Source organism: Heteronotia binoei, chromosome 3 (genome assembly GCF_032191835.1).
Source record: "Heteronotia binoei isolate CCM8104 ecotype False Entrance Well chromosome 3, APGP_CSIRO_Hbin_v1, whole genome shotgun sequence".
Classification (NCBI taxonomy): domain Eukaryota; kingdom Metazoa; phylum Chordata; class Lepidosauria; order Squamata; family Gekkonidae; genus Heteronotia; species Heteronotia binoei.
Genome location: NC_083225.1, coordinates 167546613 through 167569271, shown reverse-complemented (window position 1 = coordinate 167569271; position 22659 = coordinate 167546613). Strand labels below are relative to the sequence as shown.

The 22659-nt window shown below is 44.8% G+C and overlaps 1 protein-coding gene across 4 annotated transcripts in view; it reads left to right on the top strand.

Annotated features, from left to right (window-relative positions):
* Positions 1-10187, top strand: part of ELMOD1 (ELMO domain containing 1) — a 67373-nt gene extending 57186 nt beyond the window's left edge. For 3 of the 4 annotated variants that reach the window (XM_060234854.1, XM_060234852.1, XM_060234853.1), the window contains 2 exons: positions 350-483; positions 8453-10187. In XM_060234854.1, the coding sequence (XP_060090837.1) occupies positions 350-483; positions 8453-8625 (307 nt within the window). In that variant the 3' untranslated portion in view covers positions 8626-10187. Of the gene's footprint in view, positions 1-349; positions 854-8452 lie in introns of those variants that run through there. The other variant, XM_060234855.1, reaches the window with a different exon arrangement.
* Positions 10188-22659: the final 12472 nt, after the last annotated feature.

The following is a 22659-nucleotide window of genomic DNA, read 5'->3' as shown; positions in this document are numbered from 1 at the left end:
TACACTGCCCTGAGCCCAGTCCCACCAGGGAAGGTGGTTGATAGATTCAATATATAAATAAAGAAATAAAATAATGTGGTCGTTTTTGATGTGCTCACATTGGCACCATTTTCCTTGTCTCAGCTTTCCCCTCATCCACCACCAAGAGCTTTAAAAAATATAACTGAGCAATCACTCTCCTGCAAAAAATATCATAATCGTTTACTGTTCTGATCTACTAGTTCCTGGTTTCTTTTTTTTTTCTTTTTAAGAAAAAGAAAGTCTCTAGCATTTTTTTTTTTTTTTGGCTGAGAGAACTCAAAACTTGCCATTTCCAAAAATGGAAATCTCTGCTCCTTGTTTCTTGCAGCTACTCCTTTGCCATCGTTGGCATTAACATCACGGACCTTGCGTACAACCTGCTTGTGAGCAGTGCTCTGAAAACGCACTTCTACAACGTTGCTCCAGAGGCTCCAACGTTAACCCATTTCCAGCAAACCTTCTGTAAGTGTGTGCAGAACCACACTTGTGAAATGCAGTTATTGTACTGTTTACATTCTAAAACCCAGGGCAGATGATCAGTTGTACAAACCGTAGCTGTTGCTGCATTGTTTGGTCCCATCTTGGAGTTAATTTTCGCTTTTGGTAGGGGTAATGACTGATATCAAGCAAAAATATATAGATGTGTCAAGGAATAGTGTATGTAATAATTCTGAATACTTGCAGGTACAATGAAGTAGATTTGTTTTTTCTTCTCTTAAAGTAGAAACAAATGTAATCTTTCTCTCTTCCCCTTTTTGTATTTTCCCCTCCATTGCTTCCCCCCCACCCAAATTTTTCCTTATGAAACCTAATAAAACTTTGAAAACCAAAAGGAATAGTGGGTCAATGAATAATACCGAATGAAAGAAGCTCTTCATTTCCAAGTGAAAATGTTGAATGGTGGAAAATGGTGGAAAACCCACCCCTGTTTTGATTATAATCTGTTTCCTTCTATATTAAACTGAAGCTGGCAAAGAAAATCTCATGCCTATATAGCACCAGAACACTGTCCCAAATCTGTACTTCTGGTGTTCATTGCCAGACACTTTAGCCCCTCACTTCCCAAATGAGTAGCAACCCACGTACTGGCAGAAGCCTCCTCTTAAGACCCTGAGCATCTCTTCCTGTGCGTGTGCCAAGACAAGGGTAAACAGAACAGAGCAGCTCTTCATCTTTTGCTTGGTTAAAAATTACCGGTAGTTACTGAACAAACAAGAGGAAAAGCTCCAAAAATGTGCCACAGGCAACCAGTTGCCCTTTTAAAACTTTTGTCCAGTGGATTGTGAGCATGCTGTACTTTTTCAAGGAGCCTACAATAAAACAAATACATACACCTACATTAAGTTGGGAGTGAGTTACTCACAGTACTCTTATGTATAACGTACAGGGCTATTTATCTAGCAGGAGCTCCTCTGCATATTAGGCCATGCCCCCTGATGTAGCCAATCCTCCAAGAGCTTAGAGAGCTGTTAGTACAGGGAGCTCCTGCTAGAAAAAGAGCCCTGATTAACCCAGTCCCCAACGTGGTGCCCATGGCACCCTCAAGTTGTTCATAGAAAGGGGGCAGGGCCAGATGGGGGTTTTGCCCAGGAGGGCATCTGATTGGCTGAACAATTGCTTTGGCAGCAGCTGCCACCACAGCTCAAGGATCTTCGTTGGGGATCTTCACTTACCAAGAGGAAGCTGTGTATATAGGCAAGAAAATATATTGAAAGAGTATGTTCAAAGGGATCCTTCTGAACAGCTTTTGTCTAAAATGTGAAGAGATATATATACTCTCACTCCCTGACATTTAGCATTTGGATCCACCTCCTGCAGTGGCCATTTTGCGGTTCCAGAGACACCCGCAGGCTCAAAAAGGTTGGGGACCCCTGATCTATCACAATAAAAGAGTTGGTCCATCCACTTGTCTGTCTGTCCATCTGTAGCTTGCATAATTCCTCAGAAACTGAAGATCAGAGTCTCAAAGTTAGTTGCTGGCTTCAAGATGATCATAGGAATTGCAGTGTCAAACAATCACTCATGCCCCCAGCAGCAGCGTTTTGGATTGGAAGTTTTGGTTGCCTCTGGGAAGCATAGCTGATCTGAAAATAAAATGAGAGGCCAAAAAATCAGCCCCGAGGGTCAGAATGATGATGGGAGTTGCAGTGCCCCAAAACAAAGGGAATCAGCACTTCATGACCTACATTATTGCCAGAATTGAACCCCCCCCCCTTATTTGCAGTGGAAACTAAGAAGATGATGATATTGGATTTATATATCCCGCCCTTCACTCCTAATTTCAGAGTCTCAGAGCGGCTCACAATCTCCTTTATCTTCCTCCCCCACAACAGACACCCAGTGAGGTAGGTGGGGCTGAGAGAGCTCTCACAGAAGCTGCTCCTTCAAGGACAACTCTGCGAGAGCTATGGCTAACCCAAGGCCATTCCAGCAGGTGCAAGTGGAGGAGTGGGGAATCAAACCTGGTTCTCCCAGATAAGAGTCTGCACTCTTAACCGCTACACAAAACTGGCTGTCTGTGGCAGGCATAACTCTTCTAAAAATAAAATGGAAGTCTCATAAATGGCCTCTGGCTCAGGGATGTTGGTGGGAACTGCATTGCCAAAAATGAAGGGACTTGGACCATCCTGGCACAGATTAGCTGCAGCAAAGCAAAGGTTTACTCACAAGATGCCAAGAAAGTCCTTCATTGAGTACAAATAGGCTGCAAAATAGCTCCTCTGTGACAATGCTTAGGGGGTTTAACCATTTCCATGATCTGTCAGAGCCTGTGTGGTATAGTGGTTACACCGAGAGCCAGTTTGGTGTCGTGGTGAAGAGTACATACCACTCTGACACTGAAAGGTGCTTGCAGACTTTCGGCCACTCTGTCAGCCAGACCTGCTTTACAGGGGAGCGGTTGTGAGGACGGAGGATCAGAGAATAGTGTGAGCTGTTTTGGGTCTCTACTGGGGAGAAAGGTGGGGTGTGGCTTTCATAGTTCTCTCCCACTGTGCTCCACCATGACAGCTTTGCTCAGAGTAGGGCCTTCTCCAGGCACCTGATCAACAACTCTCCATCCACGTGCCTTCTCTGCTGTGGCCCCTTCACCTTGTGGAATGGTCCACCCAAGATGGTCACGAAGGCTCCCACTCTCCTGGCTTTCTGCAAACTATGCAGAACTATGTTATTCAAAAGGGCTTTTCAGTGCAGGCAATAGGGGTAGCACTGTACAAAGCGATTGACAAAGCTAGTGGTATAAATTATTAGGGATTGTGTTCTATACTACTGTGTATAGTTTGCTGTAATTTGGATCCTAGTATGTAATTTTGCATCATTTAATGTGTCCTGTTAACGCTGTGCTTTACTCCAGTTCTGCTTTTAGACCTCTGGTTCATTCTGCGACCCAAATCCTACTTAATTGCTTATTGTGTGCCCCATCCTGTTGATTGTATTGACTCATTCTCTGTAATCCGCCTTGAGCCTTGGTGAGAAAGGCGGACTACATATAATGTAAATAAACTAAAATTATAAATCTAATTATGACTACAGTTGGCAAAAAAGGATGATCCCTCATGTTGTTGCTCCCTTTGATGCTGCTCAACTCTTTTGGCAGGAGGCAGAGGTGGTCTTTCAGTAGTCAGCCTACCGTTAACAGTCGCAGGTGCGAGGAGGTTGGCGAGTGGAGCAAGCTATGACTGCTGCCCTAGTACATAAAAACCTATATAAAAGCTAACATCTCTGTTAAATAATGGTTCTTGATGAATGTATGATGTTTGCTGCAGTAAAGATCAGTACCTGAGCAGAAATCTGTGTCCTATAGAGCGATCATCTGCCTGTATTTATAGCAGAACAAGCCCTCCCTTTATATTTTGTATCTGGCAATCATATTTGTATCCTTTCCTTCCTCTGAGGAGCGCAGGGCAGCATGGAGGGTTCTTTTAGTTGCTCCCTTTCTCCTTGCAACAGTCCTTGATTGTGCTGAGAGAAGTGACAGATCCAAGGTCACCCAGTCACCTTCATAGTGGAAGGAGGTATTTGAATCTGGGTCCCCATGATCCTTGGCTAGTCAAAGAAGAGTAGTGCCAGGGAGGTGGCATGAAGTAGTCCTGGGACATCACAAATAGCATAATAAAGTAATTTCTAAACATCATCAGTTTACTTTTTAGCTGTTCTTTCTAAAAGTGGCCAGAACCTTGACAAATATTTGTTTCATGGGTAGCTTCTCAATCTTCAGTAGACAACAGCTATTTTTGAGGCCAGTAGCACTGGGGTATAAGCTTTTGAGAGTCTTTGACTCTCAAGACCTTATTCCCTAAAAGTTTTGTTGGTCTCTAAGGCGCTGTTGGATTCAAATCTGACTTTTGATAAATATTTGAGAATTCTTTAATCATAAATTGTGGCCTCAATCATAAATTGAGACTTGTTTTTTTTTGCTTGCTAGTACCAGCTCATCCACCAGGTGGCAATGTGCTATTTGCACAACCATCTGACGAGCTCTTCTGATGCTCCTATTCAGTTTTGCCCCAGCCTGTGCCGTTCCCTTCTTTCAGTGATCATGCCATCTGGCTAGACCTGAAAAGATCTCAACTCCGAAAGAGCAAAACATGACAGGAGCAAAAGATCAATTTAGACACCTAAAAACTGATCATCAGAGAACCAAGAGTAGACTTTTAAAAAACTTGTTACGCTTGATAATTTTGAAATGAAATGTTCTAACACTTTAAATTGTTTATTCTGGTATAATTTTCTGTTGGGAACCATTTTGAACATCTACAGATAGAAAACCAACGCAGACACTGAAAGATTAAATTAAAAAGGGGTTTGAATAGATAAAAGACACCTTGGAGCCAAGTTAAACCATGGGGGGGGGGCGGGTGCTGAGCACTTTTCTTGCTTGCTGGTTTTTTCAGGCTAAATGTTTCCTGGAGGGGCTGGGGTACACATGCACTGTCTCCCTGTGTATCTCCCCCCCCCACCCTGAGGCAAATACCAATTCATGTGTGTATGTTTGTGTGTGGCAGAAAAAAATGGCATGGAAAGAAAAGGTTCCATACTCTCTCCTAAGAACAGTTGTCTACAGATTTCCTGCTTCCCATTTAATTTAGCCTAGGTTTTTTCTTTTTTCTCCTTGGTCTGCTCTGGTCCTCATTCTCAGAATGGCCCAAAGTGAGAGCCAGTTCAACAGTGATGCCACCAAACACAAGCTATGCAAAGAATTGGGACACACAGTGTAAGAAACTAGCAGGCTACAATAATACTGTGCAGGAAGTAATACTATCTGTAATTTCTTCATTAGCTTTTCTTCTGTCATAGAGCCCACAGAGGCAAGCATGGAGTTCTTAAGGGGTCTCCCGTCCACCCAATCTCCAGGCTAAGCCAGGTGGCTGCTTTTTGTGCCTTCATCCACACCCTAGCGGCAAGGCTTCCCTTTAACCATTCCTTATGTGCTTTTGGTGGTCCTTTGGAGAACAGATTTGGTTCTCTGCTTGTATCTTCGAAAATTTTGCTTCCGCAAACTAGGGCAAGAGCTGCATCTCCTTTCTTCCCTCACAGATTTTGACAAGTTAACAGCTTTTGAAACGAAACTTAATAATTGTGTGTTTTGATCTTCTGGGACGTGTCAGTCAGATTCCCAGCCACCGCATTTGTGATTTTCAAAAGGTTGTTGAGAGCTGGTGTAGTGTTGTGGTTAGGGAGTCAGACTAGGATTGAGGACGTAAAGAAATTTGTTCAAACCCCGACTCTGCCATGGAAGCTGGCTGAGTAACCTTGGGCCAGTCACATACTCTCAGACTAACCTGCCTACAGGGTTTGTGGTGAAAATTTTAAAAGGAGATGAGAAAGATGTAAGCAGATTTGAGTCCCCATTGGGGAGAAAGTTGGGGTATAAATGAAGTAAATCAGAAAGAAAGGCTTGGTTTGTCCATTGTACAGAGTCCCCTTCCCCAATTATTTTCCCATTACTTTAGATGTGTGTATTGTGTTACATGTTTGCATTCAGGGCCAGTCCTGCCACGAGGCAAACTAGGTGATTGCCTAAGGTGTCGGCATTCTGGGTGTGCCAGATTGGGCACCCCCATGTGACTTGGTGATGTTATCAGTGCAGGGCGGGGGGTGGGGGCAGAAGTTAGCCTTGTCTGGGTGCTAGACAGTCTAGGGCCAGCACTGTTCACACTGTAGCACGTGGATGGCGCTGGATCAGGGGTGACTGGCTTTCAGATATAATTAAACGTGATGTTGTTTAATCTGTTTTGTTGTTTTTTTACGAGAGGAGCTCTTTGAGTACTATTGGCTAAGAGTGTGAATTGTGAGGAGATCTCACCTCTGCTGTGAACTTCCTGTGGAACTTGATGGAAGCCACCTCAGTCTGTGCATTTGCTGTATGGGGATAATGTTACAATGAAAACACTTCCTACCAAATCAGTCTGTCAGAAAACATTGGCCATTTGTTCACAAGCCATTTTGCTGGTGCCCTGTCAACACAGGTAAAGCTGGTGACTTCCAGAGACATGGATGAAGAAAAATTGGGCTACACCCAGCAATGTGCCAGTGAACCAAAAAGGGAGGAGAAATCACCTATCACCTGGCCTTTTTTTTTTCTTTTTGGTTTGCTTCCAGAAAGATGGCCATCTGTAATGGCTCCTCAGCTGTGGAATGGCTTCCCTTAGATAATCACCTGAACACATGCACAAAGCTTCCTTATAGTGATCAGTTAGTCCATGGGAACCAGTTAGTCCATCAGAATTCCAAAGATGCCTGCAGGCTGGAAAAGGGTGGGGACCCTGGTCTACTCAGACTGGCAGGGGTTGTCGAGGGTCTTAGGCAGAGGTCTTCCATATCCCCTGCTCTCAGATCCTTCAGCCACAAAACTGCCAGGAATTGGAAAGGGGACCTTCTGCATGCCAAGCAGATGCTGTATCACTGAGCTATAGCCCCTCCCCTGCCCAGTCTTCCCATTCTCAGACAACAAGTCAAATCATTTTTGTTTACCCAGACATTTAATTTAATTTCTCTTCTCATTTTCTCATGGGCACTGGTTTTATAATATTTTAACTATGTCTCACTGGTTTTATGACTTTGGTTTTTATGCTGCAACATAGATCTTGTTTTAAAACGGGTATTTTATCATTGATCGTATTTATTGTTAGCTTTTATTTATGCTCTACACTTTCCCGGGAGCCTAATAGTTGAGGATGCAGCATATAATTCCTTGAAATAAATACAGGTCTGCTGTAAAGAATACTGAGCGAGTGTACGTAAAGAAATTTGTTTGCCTGAAATGTGCTGTGTAACTGCTAAGAGACAGCATTAACCCAGCCAGTTGGTCAGCATTCTTTAATTTTATTTGGAAACATGAATGGATGAAAGTGAATGAGGGAAAGTCAGCGAGGCTATATTTTAAAAACTTCTGTCATTTAGGTTTCATGTTAGTAAACCTGTCAGCAAATCTGTCCAGCTTCAAGGTACTTTACTGGTTCAGATGATGTAGGGTACAGAGCTAAGAAAGGAAGCTCTTAGGTTGGTTTAGGGGTATGTGATGTTCCATCTGACGGACCAGCTCCCTTCTAGTAGAAACTGCACACATAACCTCATGTTAGGTGAAATATGGCGCAAATGGCGTCTTTAATCCAATTTACCCAGCCCTCTTAAGAAATCACCAGTGAGGAGAATGACAAGGCAATAGTGGGCTTCCATTCCTTTGTGACATCAGCAGCTAGCAGACCAGTGGTGGTCGTCTGCTCATCCCTATCTGCTTCATTTCCAACCTTGAACTCTGACTGAGAATGAAAGGCAGATGGAATGGGAAAAAGGCCCTGTAGTAAGGAAATACAGAAGGCATTGAGTGAACACAAGGGGACAGGAGGGCCAAAGAAATGGGTATGACCAAGTGGGAGGTCCTAGGCAGGGGTGGAATTCTAGCAGGAGCTCCTTTGCATATTAGGCCACACGCCTCTGATGTAGCCAGTCCTCTAAGAGCTTACAAGGCTCTTTTTTGTAAGCACTTGGAGGATTGGCTACATCAGAAGGTGTGGCCTAATATGCAAATGAGCTCCTGCTAGAATTCCACCCTTGGTCCTAGGAGAGGAGAGAGGATGGAACTCTGGGATGGATGAGGTATGACTGGAGGAAGTGAGGCATAAGGGGGGGAAGTGAGGTCTGACCCTTATCCTTGACTGTTGTCTGTATTTACATACATACTCCTATCAGTTCATTGGCATCTTGCTTTGTGATTTGTTTTAAACAGAACTTGCTTATCAAGACTTCTGATGGACAGCATATGTAAGCATGGGAATAACTGAATATTAATGAACTTCATTTCACAGTAAAATATGCTAAGATTCAGACTGTAGAGATTGGGCTCTCACAGGTCACAGAGTCTGTTGATGGTAAAGGGGGCATTCACTTGCTGGCGCTCTAACCCTTTTGTGCATTTTTCATCCTCCAATAGGCTACCTGATGCATGAATTCCACAAGTTCTGGATTGACGAGGATCCACTGGACATCATGGAGTTCAATCGTGTGCGGGAGAAGTTCCACAAGCGTATCCTCAAACAGCTGCAGAATCCAGATATGGCCCTGTGCCCTCACTTTGCTGCCTCAGAAAGCTTGATCAACCTGTAGATGTTGACTGGGTTGGGTTTGGAAACACTGCCTCATTCACATGTTAGGCCACCATCCTAGAAATAAAATCGCTCATGTATGGAATGACCATAGCGATTGTATGCATGCTTCTTGGTGCAGTATTTCATCTCTTTCGTTCTCTTTTCGGCATCTCCTCTCACACCGCTCCTTTTGAGGGAGGGAGGGGCTTGTCATGAAAATGGAGTGCTCGGTCACATCGCGGCATTTTGCAGTGTTCAACTTTCTGAAATTGATGTCCCATATGAAGAAGTTTTTTCTATTTTTTTAGTCTCTTTCCTCCTCTCCTTTCCCTATCACCCCCTCCATAATTCAGCATTTATTTAAAGAATTGTAGTTCTCTAGCTGTGAGATTTTTTTTTGGTATATGTGGAATAATTTGGTTGAAAAAACTTGTATTGTGGAAGCCTTTTAACTTAACTGATTTGTTTTATGATAACGAAGAATATGTTTAAAATGGTCATGATCCAGGCAAAGTTGAGCACTTTTGGATCCCACTGATTTTTTTGAAATGCCCCGTGCTTTAATCTTTCCCACTAAAATGAATGGGATATAAAAAGGCTTAACTTTGGATGAATTGTGCCCTGTGTTTGTACATTATTTTAAAAAGTGTATGTAACCTGAGCCTCATACAGGCAAAATAAATGAAGAGACATTTTTTCCCTGTGCATGCGCCATGAAAAAAATTGGATTATGATACAAATGGGGGGATACTTTTTAACATTCACGGACTCTATAATGAAGCAACTGTGGTAGTGTGGAAAGCTGAATTCTGAGTGAGTTTTGAAAGCATTCACTGTGCTGACTGCAAAGATCAGAAAATGTGCGTATAGGTAGGTAAGGAAAGGAAGGTTTTCCTTTTTTTCAGAAATTCACATTCCAACAGCACCACCATATCCATATGATCATGAGTGACTAAGTTGAATTGTGCCGCTTTGAAAATGTGACGTGAACATACTGTGTTTCCGCATGTCCTGAATGCAACACAGATCGATCATGAGTAGTGTTTGACTGCCTTTAGTGAGGAGCAAATAAATATCTATATTCTTAATTTTGACATATTGAACTTGAGCTTTATACTGTCAATATCAGTTTCTAACTGAGGGCTATGAGAAGCAAATCATCTAAAAGGCAGGAAGGAAAAAATAGCTCGTCGTTAAAACAAAAGCATAGGACAAAGCGCTGTCTTATTTTTTTAAAAAGAACACCCACACTCAATCCATGTGGAAGTCATCTTGCATAAACAGCCCTGTTGGGATGAATGGAAAGTATACAGGATCATAACTATGCTAATTTCATTCATTTTTAAAATTGGGCTTGTGCATGAGTCAAACTACTTGGACTGTTCCCAACGCTTCTGACACCATGTGTAGACTGTCAAAATAGTATTTACCATGGCATTTCATACCCATGGTATTTTTTTACCTTTGGAAGTTTAGTATTCTAGGTAGTTTGTGAAGTTGCTTGCATAGCAAGATTGAATTTGAGGTATTACCTAATTATTTGTGGATTATATGAATAAATTATGTCACTCTAAAAATAAACTCTGTGTGTCTAATTTCTAAAATGGCTCGGCAGTATGTTGACTGCTTATGTACTTTCAAGAAAAGGGTGTGAAGCAGAATGCTTCAGCAGTGTTTCTTTTAAGGAGCTACTAGGGGGGTGTCTACTCGTGAAGATTAATCTGGATCTACCCACTGTCTCTCTCTTGTTTCAGTTTTTGGGAGAAAATTCGGGATTGACCCGGTCCATGATGGTTGAACCAGAACAAGAAAAATATTCAGTGCTTGGAGGACAGCTTCCTCTTCTGTGTTCATTTCTAATCTCAAGCATCAAGAGACAAAGGCTCTGTCACTCATTTTGGGCCCGTTAACAATGTTCCTATACAATGCTTTTCATGTGTGACCCACTTTTAGATCATGCATAACAATAGCATAGACATTCTGAGGAGCTGTGGTAAATCACTTGCTGAACCAATAAAGGGGCATCCCTGTGTGAGTCCGCTGCTGAAGAAAGCTTCAAAAGAAGTTCCAGCTGTCTACTTGTGCAGTGCACCTATTTTATCCAATTTCTTTTTTGGCTGTAATCCAAAGTGGAATTTGGTAATTGGATACAGAATTCAGCCTCCTCTGCAGCTTGGCTTTCAAAGAAAATAAGCCCTTAAGGCCTTCACACAGCAAGGCAGCATATAGTTGTAAACACAAAACCAAGAAGTGGGGATAGTTTTTAACTAAATTGTATCATACATTTGTGCTTAGAAGAGTCAGGGTTGGCTGAGATTTCCTGTTCAAAATCTACACAACATCTGTCCTGTGTAGATTTGAGCCTGTGTGCACCCTCAGAATTCTGACATGATTTGATGGGCACAGCCACAAAATGGCTGCTGCAAGAGGTGGAGTCTGCCATAAAATGGCTGCTGCACCTTACCTTCAGTCACACAGTGAAGGTCCTTGTGCTGGGGTGGCAGCTGCTGCCAAAGCAACAATGTAAAAGCTCTTTCTTACCCCCTCCACCCAAAAAATACTTGCTTCTGGGCTCTATTGTTCAAACCTGTGAGAATTTTGCTGAACTCTAAGATTTGACAAACTTTCTAAAAATTTTCCTCACTAAAAATGGGGAAATAACCAAAACATATGAAGCAGACAGATGGAAAACTTCATGATTCCACTGTGGCCACAGAGGAGAATGTAATTTTAAAAGTATGATGGGTGGTAAGGTTTTATTATGACAATTATAATTCAAGAAGCATTTTAAGATAAATGCTGAGCTGACATAATTTAGTACACCTTCCGGTGATGTTGGGTGTGTGGCATATGCAAATGAGTTATTCAAATGAGTTGTGCTAATGAGCTCCAGCAACTCTTTTTTAAACGAAATGACCCTAAGCAATGCAGTTGTGGGTATTGATGAGGTTTGCCATAGGGGCAGAAAGCATTGGTGCTTCTCTCCTGAAAATCCAGGATATATGCACAGCACACTGCAGCCTCAGCAGAAATGTGGCCACAAAACCATCAAATACAGACCCATTTATGGCTTGCTCTATAGACCCGTCTCAGGTTTCTCCCCACAACAAGTTGCCTTTTGCTTAATACATCTCAAGAATGTAATTTTGAAACTGGATTTGGGTCAGAATGTTTGTGGGAGGGAGTAGAATAATGAGACCAAGAGGCTATTATTTGTTAATAATAATAATAATAATAATAATATTTTATTTTTATATCCCGCCCTCCCCGCTAGGCGGGCTCAGGGCGGCTAACAGACACGGGAGTCTCATGATTCACATTAAACAATAATAGACATGGGAGTCCCGTGATTCATAAAACATAACAACTTAAACATTAATTACAATAAATTATTTAAAATACATAAAAACATATAAACATATAAGATATAAAAATAGGTGCTAAAATGATGTATTTAAGATGGCTGAGTGTCTATTCATTCATTAATCAGGTTCCGTCTTAGTTGCCACATGGTGACTCAAATGCTAACTGAAAAAGAAATGTTTTGCAAGCCCTGCGGAATTGGTTCAGGTCCCGCAGGGCTCGCACCATCTCTGGGAGATCGTTCCACCAGCGAGGGGCTATCACCGAGAAGGCCTGCTCCCTAGTGGCCTTCAACCTAACTTCTCTTGGCCCAGGGATTGTTAATAAGTTCTGAGAACCAGACCTCAGTGCTCTCCGGGGTACATATGGGGAGAGGCGGTCCTTTAGGTAGGCAGGTCCTCGGCCATATAGGGCTTTAAAGGTAATGACCAGCACCTTATAGCGAACACGGTAGACAACCGGCAGCCAGTGCAGATTGCGCAGCCCAGGCCGTGCAGGCTCCCACCGTGGTAGTCCCTCCAGCAGCCTGGCCGCCGCGTTCTGGACTACCTGGAGTCTCCGTGTTCGGTACAAGGGCAGCCCCATGTAGAGGGCATTGCAGTAGTCTAACCTCGAAGTGACCGTTGCGTGGATCACAGTTGCCAGGTCGGTGCGTTCCAGGAAGGGGGCCAACTGCCTCGCCCTCTTGAGATAGAAGAAGGCGGATCTAGCAGTGGCAGCTACTTGGGCCTCCATTGATAGGGCCTCCATTATTTGTTTTAGAAAAACATACAAAGCTGCCTCTTATTGGTCCACCCAGCTGAATATTGTCTGCTCTGACTTGCCACATTTCTCAGGCAGGTGATCAAATGGAATAAGGAGTAATATACCATTTCTGGATGCCTCCCACCAACTAAAATCACTGTGAGTAGAAAACCAGAAATTAGTGAGAAAAAGTTTTTGCTAGTCTTTGCTTGCTCGGTTGGTTTTCTATTTGTGGATAATTTCTAATGCAGGGGAGCGCAGAATAACATGATTTCCACATCTCTGCCTTGAAGTCTGAGCAGTCAATATGAGAGACAGTGTTGTATAGTGGTTAGACTGCCAGGCTAGAATCTTTCAGAAACCCCCTCTGACATGGAAGCTTGCTGAGTGACCTTGGACCAGCCACATATTCTCAGCCTAACATAGGTCACAGGATTGTTTATGAGGATAAAATGCAGAAGAGGAGAGCAATGTAAGTGGCTCCTGTTGAGGAGACAGATGGACTGACACTCAGGACTTTTTTTGTAGCAGGAACTCCTTTGCATATTAGGTCACACACCCCTGATAGATAGATAATTTTATTTGTATCCCGCCCTCCCCACCGAGGCAGGCTCAGGGCGGCTAACAACATCATACAAATTTCAATTATACAAAAAGCAAAAAACACAAAATTACATTTAAGCATTAAAATTCTGATTAGGTTTAAAATTAGTTAATTAAGTTAATAAAAGTGCTAATACTGTTCTTTAGGATGGCGGTTATCATTAACAATTTCTTCCTTCGTCAGCGAAAGCTAGTCGGAAGAGGAAGGTCTTGCAGGCCCTGCGGAATTGTTCAAGGTCCCGCAGGGCCCGCATTTCCTCTGGAAGTTGGTTCCATAGGCTCGGGGCTACAGAGGAGAAGGCCCGGTTACGGGTACATTGCAGCTTCACCTCTCTCGGTCCGGGAGTAGTCAACAAGTTTTTTCCGGCTGACCTCAGTGCTCTCTGGGGTTCATATGGGGAGAGACGGTCCCTAAGGTAGACAGGTCCTCGACCATATAGGGCTTTAAAGGTAATGACCAGCACTTTGTAACGAACCCGGTATGTAACTGGCAGCCAGTGCAGCTCGCGCAGTCCAGGCTGTATGTGCTCCCATGTAGCCAATCCTCCCAAGAGCTTACAGGGCTCTTAGTACAGGGCCTACTGTAAGCTCCAGGGGGGTGGGTGGCTACATCAGGGGTGTGTGGCCTAATATGCAAAGGAATTCCTGCTACAAAAAAAGCCCTGCTGACATAGAAAACCCAAGCCTTGCCCAGTTCACACAAGATGATGTCCGCACATATTGTGCTCCTAAACTGTGTGGCTGGTGAACTCCAAATTCCCATGAATGGAACAAATTTTCAACAGAGGACTAAGACTATTCATTAATTACAATGCCCATCTCTTTTTTTGGTAACTTCATTTATTTTGCTTCGTTTTTCTCCCCAATGGGAACCCAAAGCAGCTTGCATCCTTCTGTTCTCCTTTATTTGATTCTCACAACTGTGTGAGGTAGATTAACTGGCCCAAGATCACCCCGCAGGCTTCCATGGCAGAGTGAGGATTCAAACCTGGCTCATCCAGGTCCTAGTCTGACACCCTTCTCACTACATCACACTGGCTGTCTTGCCACATTAAAAGCAATATGGTGGCTTGGAAGAGTGTTCTAGCAGCCTTCATGAGCAGCAGGGGCTGGGCAGATAAGAACAGCAAGGCCCCAGGTTGAAAAGGAAAATGGCCACCTCTGAGGGAACTCTCACTTGGCTTCCTCCCTTCCCCATCCAGCCATGCTCTCCATGCTGAATATCTCTAAACATGCAGCATGAAGTGAATGTCATGCCAATTCCCATATGAGAAGTAATTCAGTGCCTTAAGTAGCTCGCAGGAATGGCTGTGCTGCTCAGACGATGAATTCATTTCAAATTGTGGGAAGAACCAAGGTGACAGGTAGAACACCCTGAAGGGGCAGCGCAGGAAAGCTTCTGCGCTCAAGAGTAAGGCTGGTGTTAGCTGAACTGCAAAACAAGCCAAGACTGAAACCTCATTACTCTGTCTATCTAGCTCTTCTAGAGCAAATACATGTATTTAAAGAGAATAGGCAACGGCTGCTAGAGAAGGCAGATCCATCACCCCTGAGGCAAAGCCCCATCACAATAGAACCTGGCTAAATTGACCTGTAGCCATCTAGCCATCTTATGTATGATTGTGATCTATAGCACTTTATAGCACCTGTTTTATTCATTTTAATTAACTTATGTAACTGAATTGTATTTTAAATTGTTGTTTACATTGTATTTTATCCAAATCATGGTATTCCATGTCTGTGAGCCGCCCTGAGCCCACCTTCGGCGGGGGAGGGCGGGATATAAAAATAAAATTACCTTACCTTTTTCCCTAGCTAGTTATTTCACATGAGCCCCTCCCATAAAGATCCTGCTAAGAAACTTGGAAGTTTCCACCTTGGCCCATTGCTTCCCTCTTTTTTGCAATATTCTGGGACTTTAGAGAGTGGTGGTCCACAGTTTGAGCCCTCCAGGCTCTTTCCCGCTGGATCCACACTCAGGCTGTGATCACACATACAAAATAATGCACTTTCAGTCCGCATTCAATGCACTTCCCAACTGAATTTGACTGTCTGAACTGGCAAAAAACCCAGTTGGAAAGTGCATTGAAAGTGGATTGAAAGTGCATCAGTGTTCTTGACAAGAACCAGCTTTTGAACATATGAAGCTGCCTTCTACTGAACCAGACCCTTGGTCCATCAAAGTCAGTATTGTCTTCTCAGACTAGCAGCGGCTCTCCAGGGTCTCAAGCTGAGGTTTTTCACACCTATTTGCCTGGACCCTTTTTCATTGGAGATGCCAGGGATTGAACCTGGGACCTTCTGCTTCCCAAGCAGATGCTCTACCACTGAGCCACCGTCCCTCCCCTTGAGCTCCTGAGTGTGGTTTTTTTATATTCTTGGGAACTGGACATCATGATGTCATAAAGTCAGAACATTTTGTCTTCACTGGTGTCATCTCCAGCTACTTGGTGATGGAGTTGCCAGTCCCACAATGAGCCTCAGGTAGCTGCAGCTTCCTATCACACTGGTGTTGGAAAGTGCTGTCAAGTTCCAGCCAACTTGTGGCATCCCCATAGGGATTTCAAGGCAAGAGACAAACAGGTGATTTGCCATTCCCCACCTCTGTCTCCAGCCTGGCCTATCTTGGTAGTCTCCCATTCAAGTACTAACCAGGGTAGACCCTGCTTAGCTTGGTCTGAGGAGAGCAGTCTAGCCTAGGCCATCTGGGTGAGGGCCTCTATCACATTACCTTTCGCATTTCTCTGAATCGTCTGTTTTCTATCTTGTAAGCATCTCATTTTTTCCATCTTCTAAGAAATAGGTTTCACTTTTGGACCATGTGTCTGTGGATTAATACTCCACCTACCTCCCTGTGAAGGCTGCTCTAGTGATGTTATCAAAGCTTGTTCCCCAACTGAAGGCTCTTGAAAAATGAAATAACATGAGCTAGCTGCCTACAAAGAACTAGTTGGTGGTAGCCTATGGTTTTATTATTTCAGTCAAGGAGCAGCAGCCTGTCTGGGAGTAGGGTTCCAGGTCCCCCCAGGCCACTGGAGGGGGATGTGGGGCAGAATTGCCAGATTCAGGTTGGGAAACGCCTGGAGATTTGAGGATGGAGCCTGGGGAGGACAGGAACCTCAGTGGAGTGCAATGTCATAGAGTCCCCTCTTCCAAAGCTTCCATTTTCTCCAGGGATACTAATTTCTGTAGTCTGAAGCTGTATTTCCAGGGGATCCGCAGACATCAAATGGAGACTGGCATCCCTATTTAGGCATGAAGGGATTTGAGCCAGAAAGCACTCTGCAGTTTCTTATTGAGCTTCCAAATCTTTTTTTATTTTTCTTTCTGTTATGGTACTTGGTGGAGACCTAGAGGCCTAATGTGGCTTGGTATGATGGAGACTCATTCTGTACCCAAACATAACCCCATCGGGATGTGCAGAGAGCCATGTTCTCCACCATGCCTTCCAAATTCTGCGACAGATTTGCTTGACCTTGAAGTCTTTCCAGAATTCAATAGAAGCTTTAGTCTTTATTAAAGAGCATCGCTATTGTTGTTTCTGTCGAGATACCATGATATTTTCATTAGCTTCGAGCAGATCAGTTGCCTGAAAGACGCTTTGCAGCTTTTTGTGATGAATGTGTGCCTTGGACAGAGCTTTGTGCAGGGGAGGGGGGGGGGAAGAAATGAGAAACAGAATGAACAGATGCCCAAAAAAGTACTGTGGGAAACAGTCAGAAGTATATAGCTCACAGGCATAAGTTGAGAGGCTAGCAAGACTCCTTTTAAGGAAGTGTGAATGATCTTGGATATCATGGATGCTTTGACAGGATTGAATTTCAGGAAACATGCCTTTGAATTTCCCATTTTAAGTGCCTAGGTCCATCAGGCTAGAGAGAATGGAAAATGGGATACATATGATCCCTAGGAATGCAGGTTACATGCAGCTTTTGACGTAGTTATTTTGATTGCTTTTCACTGAAAATAGGCGTATTTAGAAATGTCACTGGTTTTCTTCCAAGAGAGGTTTTGCCTCCTTATGGCCACTGGAATGCTTCATATTCACAATAGGGGTAGAAAGAGCAGCAGACTCAGATTGGAAGTCCTAAGTGCAAATCCTTGTAAAGCTCACTGGGTTTCTTTGGGTAAGACATAATATTTCCACCTAACCCACCACACAGGGTTGTTGTGGAGACCAGATGGTTCAGATGGATGGATCAGAGAGCCAGTTTAAGAGCAGTGGATTCTAATCTGAAGAACCGGGTTTGATTCTCCACTCCTCCACATACACCTGCTGGTGTGACCTTGAGTCAGTCACAAGTTCTCTGAGAGAACAGCTCTCAGAGCTCTCTCAGCCCCACCCACCTCACAGGATGTCTGTTGAGGGGAGAGAAAGGGAAGGAGATTGTAAGCCGCTGAGACTCTGAGTGAAGGGTGGGGTATAAATCCTCCTCCTCCTTCGCCAGTTTGGTGTAGTGGTTAAGTGCGCGGACTCTTATCTGGGAGAACTGGGTTTGATTCCCCACTCCTCCACTTGCAGCTGCTGGAATGGCCTTGGGTCAGCCATAGCTTTCACATGGGGTTGTCCTTCAAAGGCCAGTTTCTGTAAGAAGCTCTGTCAGCCCCACCTACCTCACAGGGTGTCTGTTGTGGAGGGGGAGGGTAGAGGAGATTGTGACAGCTCTGAGACTCTAAGATTCAGAGTATAGGGCGGGATATAAATCCAATATCGTCATCTTCTTCCTTCTCCTCCTCCTCCTCCTCTTCTACCTTGAGCTCTTTAAAAGAATAGCAGAATGCTGATCTAATTAATAAAATATTCTGAAAGAACCATGTGATGATTCCCATAATTACATAAACATTTCTCTAGACTTCAGATTTCATAGACCCAATTTAATAATAGGGTGGATCAGAGCTTCTTAACTTTATCCAAGTCAATCAAGCCCTGTCTCCCCTCCTCCTTCCATACCCAAAGGCCTCAGTATCTGATCCCCTCCCACTATGGCATTCACCAATCAGGGCTTTTATTCTGGGGGAACATGGCAGAACAGAGTTCCGGAACCTCTGTGGAAACATAATTCTCAAAAATATCTTTAGAAGTTCATGAGGGGCACCCACGTGTTTCTCCTGCATTTCCCTCTTGAGACTTCTGACACGTTGTTGTTTTTTTCCCTTCAGAAAAAAGCCCTGCTTAAGATGGAATATGATACTTCCTTTGCCCGCATCAGACCATCTGCCCATCTAACTCCTTATTGACTACTCTGGCTGGCAGCAGCTCTCCAAGGTCTCAGGCAGAGAAAGGTCTTTCGCAGCACCAACTACCAGCAATGGTTACGCTGGAAACGCCAGGAGACTGAACAGGAGGCAGCCTTCCACTGTACCACTGAGCTGCGTCTATCTATAAGTTCTCTTCTGTGCCAGTGAGATTCTAGTGAATCCAATCGGGAATTAATTCAAACATTCAGCAGAGCATGCAGTACAATCTGTACCCCCTCCCCCAGGGTTGCCAGCTCTGGGTTGGGAAATTTTGTGGGTGGAGACTGGGAAATGTGGGGTTTGGGAAGGGGAGGGGCCTCAGCATGGAATAATGCCCGAGTCCACCTTCCAAGGCAGCCATTTTCTCCAGGGGAACTGCTCTCTGTCATCTGGAGATCAGTTGAAATACCAGGAGATTTCCAGCTGTCGCCTGTAGGCTGGCAAGCCTCCCTCCCCCAGGTATATAAGTAAGAGTGATGTATTTGAATTTTACTTCCATGCAGGGCCGGATTAACAATTAGGACAAGTAGGCATTGGCCTATGGGCCCCCATGCCTTTAAGGGCCCCAGGCTGGCTTTCCTCCCTGGTTTTCCTTCTGCTTGCAGTCTTCCCAGCCTGAAGAAGAAGAATTGCAGATTTATATCCCACCCTTCTCTCTGAATCAGAGACTCAGAGCGGCTCACAATCTCCTATATCTTCTCCCCCCAACAACAGACACTCTGTGAGGTGGGTGGGGCTGAGAGGGCTCTCACAGCAGCTGCCCTTTCAAGGACAACCTCTGCCAGAGCTATGGCTGACCCAAGGCCATTCCAGCAGCTGCAAGTGGAGGAGTGGAGAATCAAAGCCAGTTCTCCCAGATAAGAATCCGCACACTTAACCACTACGCCAAACTGGCTCTCTACTGAGCCACTCTTTGCCCGACTTGCCTGGTGCAGTGACTGCTGGCGTCTTCACTAAGTTTGCCTCTCTCTGCCTCTTCCCCGCAGCTTAGTAAAGGGGGCTTTTAAGAAGGTGCCACGGGCAGTGTCAGATTAAAGCCTTTGGAGACCCCTAGGCAGTCAAAATCTTGTGGGCCGCCTCACAAATTCTCTCAGCGTCTGAGTGCCTATCTCACTGCCCCTGCTGCAGTCACCTACTTAAAAAGCCCCTTTTACTAAGTTGTGGGGGAGAGGCAGAGAGAGGCCAACTTGGCGAAGATGCCAGCAGTCGCTCCACCAGGCAAGCTGAGCAAAGAGCAGCTCAGTTGCCGGCTGCTCGTGAAGACTGGGAGGGCTGCAAGCAGTGGGGAAACTGGGGGAGGGAGCCATCCCGGGGCCACTAAAGGCATGGGGGCTCATAGGCCAGTGCCTACTTGGCCTAATTGTTAATCCAGCTCTGTCCACAGGGTTTAATCTGGCACTGCTTCCCCATTACTAGTTGCATGAACATTAGGCAGAAGACTAGCCTATATGGCTGCTGCTCCTTAGTGCGATTTGCTTAATATGTGCAGGGGAATCTTCGCATGCGTGCAGATTCAAACCTGCGATTTCTCCGCATGCGTTCCGTAACCATTCATTCTCGGGAAGAGTACATCCCACATGTCCTTTCAAAGTACTGGCCCATGTGCAAAGCCGTTGATTGTGGAACAAGACAAAGTTCAGCTGTCTTTGGAGATTGTCCCCATCACTGTTTCTGTATGGTAAAGAACAGTTCTGTTACTGTGTTAAGCATGCATTTGTTCTGCTCTGGCCTCTGCACGCTGGCTTCCGTGGCCCCAGTTAGCACTGTGCTCTAGGCTAGGTCATTAACAGCTCGCATGCGGCGGAGCAGCCCAGGGGAAATGAACCGCAGCACCTTTCGAGCAGCACTCATGCTTGAAAATACAGAAGATAAACAGCTGCATCTTTCAGCTGCAGGGCAAGAACTGACTGGTTTGTACATCTGTACTAAACAGCTTTGGAAAGCAGACCAGTTCTCTCCCCCCCCCCCCTCCCACCAAGCCTACAAGCTAAGCTAAGGATAAGCCATTGGCACCGCAGATGACCCATCTCAGCTGCGTAAGTGAGGAATGATTTAGTGATCCTTGGAGGACGGCATTCGTGCCAGCAGTTGTCAAACTTCAGCTCTTATTCATTGCTTCATATGGGTAAAACCAAGTGATGCTTAGCAAAGCCTTTCCGACCTTTCCTTATTTAACTTTAAAAAAAAAATCAGACTCTGTTGCCTTTTGGGGATTGTCCACTTGTCCTCTCATCTTACAGCTTTTGTTCCCGGTTTAAAGGCATTTGACATTTTCGTTGTGTGCAGTATTTTGTGCTTGGTCCTAAAAATAATCTCATTTGCAGTGAGTTGATAGTTGCTAAAGGCCCAGCATGCTGATAGGGTGGGGTGGGGGAAGAGGAGAGAAAACTCACAGGGGGGAATTAAAAGGTGCATCCAGGGACTCCGCTGCAGTTAATACGAAATCTGCTCTTTGCCCTGTCAAAGCTGATGGGAAGGGAAGGACTAGAACATCCCAGTCCCTTCTTCTCCTATTCCACTGCTTCTCAGCTCCACTCCCCCAGCCTCCCATCCATCAAGGGGGGAGGGAGTTGAGGAGAAAAGCAACTTTAAAGGAAAGGTTGACACTCCTCTTGAAGGAAGGGATGGTGGCTCAGTGGATGACCCTCTCCTTTGCATGCAGAAAGTCCCAGGTTCAATCCCCAGCATCTCCAGTAAAAATAAAAAGGACTGGGGTGGTAGTTTATGGGAAAGACCTCTAACTGAGACCCCAGAGAGCTGCTGCCAGTCTGAGTAGGCAATCCTGATGGACCAGTGGTCAGATTCAATACAGGAAAGATTCATGTTTATTCAAAGTTAGACTCTACCTACTTCTGTGCACCTTGGTGTCGTGGTTAACTGAGTGGAATGTTATCTGGGAGAACCAGGCTTGATTCCCCACTCCTCCACTTGCAGCTGCTGGAATGGCCTTGGTCAGCCATAGCTATCACAGAGTTGTCCTTGAAAGGGCAGCTTCCGGGAGAACTCTCTCAGCCTCACCTACCTCACAGGGTGTCTGTTGTGGGGGAAGAAGATAAAGGAGATTGTAAACCACTCTGAGACTTTGAATCAAAGAGAAGGGTGGGGTATAAATCTAAGGTCTTCTTCTACCTGGTGATCCTCTATTCAAGACAGCAGCCACCACCCAGCACTGCTTTTGGGTAAAAATATTGGAGAGAAAAAATGGCATGCAGCTTTGCATTATGGGTAGCCTGGTCCTTGGAGGAATGTGCCAAACAGCTGCCTTCCATTTTCCACTTCTCCTATTAACTTACACCCTTTAAATCAATAAGGAAAAGAACGTGAAACACAAGTATTTCAACTGAAGAGGGGGGAGGGATCTGGCACACAGCTGCAGAGGCTCTGAAACAATTGTTCTAATACCTACAAGACTCTTGAAAATCATTTTTAAGCCAGAAGGGAAATCCAATAATCCCAGATGACGACACCATGCTCAGGTGGGATAGAAACAGAAGCATATGTGAGGGGTAAGACTCTTCCATATTAAATTACCTGGAATTACTTCCATATTAAATTACTCTAGAAAGACATGACAAGAAGCCACCTTGGTCTATAGCAAAATTAAAAAGCTGTAGTGCTAGAGAGGTACTTTTCATTAGGGCCAACTGAACACAAAGTAATGTACAAACTACCAAATTCTGCAGAACTCCTTAGGCCGGATTTTAAGCATTTGTTCAAAGCTGTTTGGTATTCAGTACAGAATGCAAGCAAGTGCGCTTCACAAGAACATAAGAGAAGCCATGTTGAATCAGGCCAATGGCCCATCCAGTCCAGCACTCTGGCCGTTTTCCCACTGACCTTACTCCGGAGCGACGTCCCTCTTCACCGCGCAGCGTCTGTGCGGATTTCCCACCAACTGCTGCGCACAACCAGGAAGAGCCGCGGCTTTTGCGTCGCAGATGTAAACTGGTTTTTAGCGGTTTACATCTGCGACGCAAAAGCCGCGGCACTTCCTGGTTGTGCGCAGCAGTTGGTGGGAAATCCGCGCAGACGCTGCGCGGTGAAGAGGGACTTCGCTCCGGAGTAAGGTCAGTGGGAAAACGGCCAGTGTGTCACACAGTGGCCA